General features: G+C 42.3%; 1 protein-coding gene across 1 annotated transcript; it reads left to right on the top strand.

Annotated features, from left to right (window-relative positions):
• The first annotated feature begins 1,593 nt into the window (after window positions 1-1,593).
• On the top strand, window positions 1,594-3,135 carry ZNF10 (zinc finger protein 10). Its single transcript, XM_029225954.1, has one exon. It carries the CDS (start codon window positions 1,726-1,728, stop codon window positions 3,106-3,108), a length of 1,383 nt encoding a protein of 460 aa, XP_029081787.1. The 5' UTR covers window positions 1,594-1,725; the 3' UTR covers window positions 3,109-3,135.
• Window positions 3,136-4,987: the final 1,852 nt, after the last annotated feature.

A 4,987-nucleotide genomic window follows, 5' to 3' on the forward strand; every position in this document is an offset into this window, starting at 1 on the left:
GCACTTAAAAATGGTTAAGATGGTGCATTTTACATTATATGTATTGTTTTAATCACAATTTTTAAAAAAAGAAATCAGGGTGGGGAAGAAACTAGCAACTAACAGAGCTGGGAATGAAAATGAGGACTGGGAAAGGGGTTTGGGTTGTACAAAGGAGGCAGTTAGGAGCCTGGCACAGGGATTGTTTACCAGGGATTATTTCCTGTGGCAGCCAAAACAAAGTTCCACAAACTGGGTGGCTTAAATCAACACATTTATTGTCTCACAGTTCTAGAGGTCAGAAGTCTCTAGAACTGTGTGGGCAGGCCGTGTGCCCTCTGGGGCTCCAGGGGAGGGTCCTTCCCGCCTCTTCCAGCTCTGGTGCCCCAGGTGCCCCTTGGCTTGTAGACACATCACCTCACCCAGCCTCCATCTTCACATGGCCGCCTCCCCTGTGTGTCTGCCTCTGTATCTTCTCTCCTTTTCTTGTAAGGACACCAGTCAGACTGGATTAGGGCCCTCCTACACCAGTACTACTGCATCTTAACTAATTACATCTGCAATGATCCTATTTCCAAATAAGGTCATAACCTGTGATATTGGGGGTTAAGACTTCAGCATATCTCCTCTGGGGAACACAATTCATCCCATACACCAAGTAAGAGAAGAGTATTGCCCCACTTATGTAGGAAGAGGTGGTATTGGGTAAATAGTGGATCTTTTTCTAGATTTCAGAACCAAACATTTTAGCTGAAAGGCATTGAGAAACAAACGCAGGCTCTGAACGAGGGAAAATAACTTGCAGTAATACACATGCATATAAACAGAAGGGCGAAAAGTCCAGGAGAATGTGAGTTAGGGTTCAGGTTCTGAGTTAGTGTCCTGCATTAGTCCTGTCAGTTTTAATTAAGTCTTGGTGTCTCAGAGCAAAGGAATCAAAGTAGAAGATGGGGATGATGATACCAGTGAGCATTACAAACCGTACTGCTTCGGTGATGAGCTCCCACCTTATATGATACTTAGGATAACCTTATAGGTCCTTAAATGACAGAGAAGCAATATGATTTTTGAAAACTTTAGCAACTTGTCTAAATTCACCACTAGTAGTAGCAAAGTGTAGGTTAGAACCTGTATCTGGGTCCCTTCTGTGCAGTCACCCTGCCAGCCGACCCCATGGCCTTTCTGAGAGGTTTGCTCTGTCAGTCACATGTAATCATTCTGTACTGCTTTGGTGGCATAGATAGAAGCCATTTCCTGCCACATGGCTGCTTTCATGGTTTAGGAATGTGAAGAGTTCATGTCGGGGAAGGGCCTGGCAGCAAGGAGACACGTCAGGTTCTTGTATCATTAATAGTCGGGTTAGATCGTGGCAGTGCAGCGCTTTCTGGGTTTCCTTAATTGCCACCCCAGCAGTGAATATCCTGATCCCATGTGTCATAGCCAGTCCTGTGGCTTCTCTTACCCTCTTTGCTCCTTTTATGTGCATATTATAGCCCGGCCCATTTCCTGTTAATGGGCCTTCCTTCCCTTTCTCACTCTCTGTCAAGGTTACAAAACCATATTTAAAAGCAACTCTGCATGACTTACATACTTTTTTCTACATATATCCTACCATTCTGACCTTAATACCTTTTTTAGTAATGTAAAGCTTTTCCATTTCTTTCAGATTTGGAGACTGCAGTTGAAGTTAAATCATCAGCTTCCAGTAAGAGCATTTCTAAATATAAACACTCCTGTGATGTTAAAATGAAAAGAATGGCAAAGAGTGATCTCTGGTATTTGTCACTGGAAGAAGTCTGGACACGTGAAGGTCAGTTGGACAGGCCACAGGACAGCCAGGAGAGACATCTGAGGCAAGTGGCATTCACCCAAAAGAAAGCACTTCCTCAGGAGAGAGTCTGTGAAAATGGGAAATACAGGGGAAACTGTCTTCTTCCTGCTCAGCTAGTACTGCGAGAGTATTTCCATAAACATGACTCACATCCTAAAAGTTTGAAACATGATTTGGTTTTCAGTGGTCATCAGGAAAGTTATGCAAGCAACAGTAATGACTCTGGTCAAACCTTCTGTCAAAACATTCACCTTCTTCAATTTGCAAGAACTCAAGCAGGAGAAAAATCATACAGATGCCCTGATAACAACTCTCTTACTCATGGTACATCCCTTGGTATATCAAAGGGTACACATAGAGAGAAACCCTATGAATGTAAGGAATGTGGAAAATTCTTCAGCTGGCGCTCTAATCTTACCAGGCACCGGCTTATTCATACTGGAGAAAAACCCTATGAATGTAAAGAATGTGGAAAATCTTTCAGCCGGAGTTCTCACCTTATTGGACATCAAAAGACTCATACTGGTGAGGAACCCTATGAATGTAAAGAATGTGGGAAGTCCTTCAGCTGGTTCTCTCACCTTGTTACCCATCAGAGGACTCACACAGGAGACAAACTGTACACGTGTAATCAGTGTGGAAAGTCTTTTGTTCACAGCTCCAGGCTTATTCGGCACCAGAGAACTCATACTGGAGAGAAACCTTATGAGTGTGCCGAATGTGGGAAGTCTTTCAGACAGAGCACGCATCTCATTCTGCACCAGAGAACCCATGTTAGGGTGCGGCCCTACGAATGCAGTGACTGCGGGAAATCTTACAGCCAGAGGTCTCACCTTGTCGTCCATCATAGAACTCACACTGGGCTGAAGCCCTTTGAGTGCAAAGATTGCGGAAAATGCTTTAGTCGAAGCTCTCACCTTTTCTCACATCAGAGAACCCATACTGGGGAGAAACCATATGCATGCCATGACTGTGGAAAATCCTTCAGCCAGAGTTCTGCCCTCATTGTGCACCAGAGAATTCATACTGGAGAGAAACCATATGAATGCTGTCAGTGTGGGAAAGCCTTCATTCGGAAGAATGACCTTATTAAGCACCAGAGGGTTCATGTTGGAGAAGAGACCTATAAATGTAATCAGTGTGGGATCATCTTCAGCCAGAACTCTCCACGTATAGTGTATCAAATAGCTCACACCGGAGAGCAGTTCCTAACATGTAATCAGTGTGGGACAGCACTTGTTAATAGCCCTAATCTTATTAGATACCAGACAAATCATATTAGAGAAAATGCATATTAATGTAATAAATATGGAATTCTTCACAAAGAGCGATAACTTTATTTAGCATTGGAGAACTCCTTCTGGAGAGGAGCTGCTTTCAGTCTTGTTACTACCCTTTTGTGCACTAGAGAATTGGTCCTGGAGGGGGAAAAACACACAAATTTCACTTTAGTATATCAGATTGTCTTCTTTTCTCAAATTCCCACAAAAGTAGTTGGACTGGGAGCATTCTTCCCCCAGCATTAAATGCTAAAATCTGAGAAGGAATGATTAAGTAAGTGAGTTATTGATAGATGATCCAGCTTTGTTTCCTTCAAAAAAATAAATGAGAGTGCTACCTCAAAAAGGCAAATAAATGAGAGTTGCTGCTGAGGGGAATAAAAAATGGTTATAGTTATTGTAACAAACAATGGAAAATGATATTCCAGTGAATTAAGATGCCATTTTTTACTTGATTGTCCCTCTCTCCTGGGACACTTTGTAATGTTTAGTCTGTTTTATGTGTCTGATATAAACCACATTTTGGCTAGCAGCAGGGAAAATCTTATCATGTGAGGCAGAGAAGGAAGAACACATTTACTACTATTAGTATCCAGTTTAAATATATTTGCATGTGCGTAACAATTGAAAATGTATCTATGGATAAATGAACAGAATTGACTTGTTAGATAAGGGAATTATGAGTGAGTTTTATAGTCTGTTAGGTGTCACTGTAATAATTATTTGAAGATGCTTTTAAATATTAAAAAAGGATATCCAGTTTCTCCTATTCTACCATGAAGGAAGCTTGAGAACCTCCTGCTAGCAAACTTTCCCATTAATTCTAAGTTATTTGGGGTCATAGAGTTGCGCTCCTTGGGACAGGCTGCTAAAGACTCTTGGGAGGTTAAACACAATGATCCTCTGGATGTTGGGACCTAAAGGAGCATTGGATACTTGAACACGCCAGGGAGAGGCTCCATTTGAGCGGGAGCAGGTACCCGGGCAGTACTTGGAGCAAGTATGCTCCTAAAATAGACACAGCACTGCTTGTATCTTTATGAAGAAAACAGTGGTTAAGAGTATGCGTCTGAGCTGGGCTCCCCAAGTTGAACTCCCACCTCTGTCCTTCCCTTGCTGGGTGAACTTGGGCATGCTGCCTAGCTGCTCTGTACCTAACTAACAGATGTCCTCCTCTGCAAATTAGGGATAACATTACTTACCTCATGGGATCGTGGTGAGGAGCAATCAAGTAAACATATAAAGAGCTTAGAACATGCCTCATGTGTATGAAGTGCTTTATTACATTAGGTGTGATTGTTAACATTACATTATTGCCCCACCCTAGTGTCTGTCATTCACTTTAAACTGCTTGATTGCCAGTAAGAACTGATGGAGCTCTCACTTCCCTTCCAGTCACACATGTCTTCCCTTTTACCTGCATCAGAACTTACCAACCAAGGAAATCACTGACCCATAGTGGGTATATGGATGCATTTCTGAGGATCAGTAAACAGCTTTTAATATTGCATTCAAAAGCATTCTCTTTGTACGGAGGTTTTCCCTTTAAGAGAGAGGAGCCTAATCTTCAGATTCTCTGGTAAGTCCATGACCCAAAAAAGATTTAGAAAGAGAATCTGTTTTAATCCTCTGTTTCATTCTGTAAATGGATCTTGTGTGTGTAGGAACTGACCATTATTTGCCACTTTCCAGCAAACAATGTGTATATGTTAGATGCTCACTGATTGTTGAATGATATAAAGATTGTTGAGAATAACAGGACGACGACCTTGCTGTCTCTCCCAGGACTAATCTAGAAATGCTTGTTAGACTCGAGAGACCTGAGAACTGCAGGAGCAAGAGGCCACAGCTCACTCTCTGGCACAGTTGGGATGAAGGCCTCATGTTTTGAGAACCT

The sequence above is a fragment of the Monodon monoceros genome, unplaced genomic scaffold, assembly GCF_005190385.1.
Source record: "Monodon monoceros isolate NGI ecotype Baffin Bay Population unplaced genomic scaffold, NGI_Narwhal_1 Super_Scaffold_1, whole genome shotgun sequence".
NCBI classification, from domain to species: Eukaryota; Metazoa; Chordata; class Mammalia; order Artiodactyla; family Monodontidae; genus Monodon; species Monodon monoceros.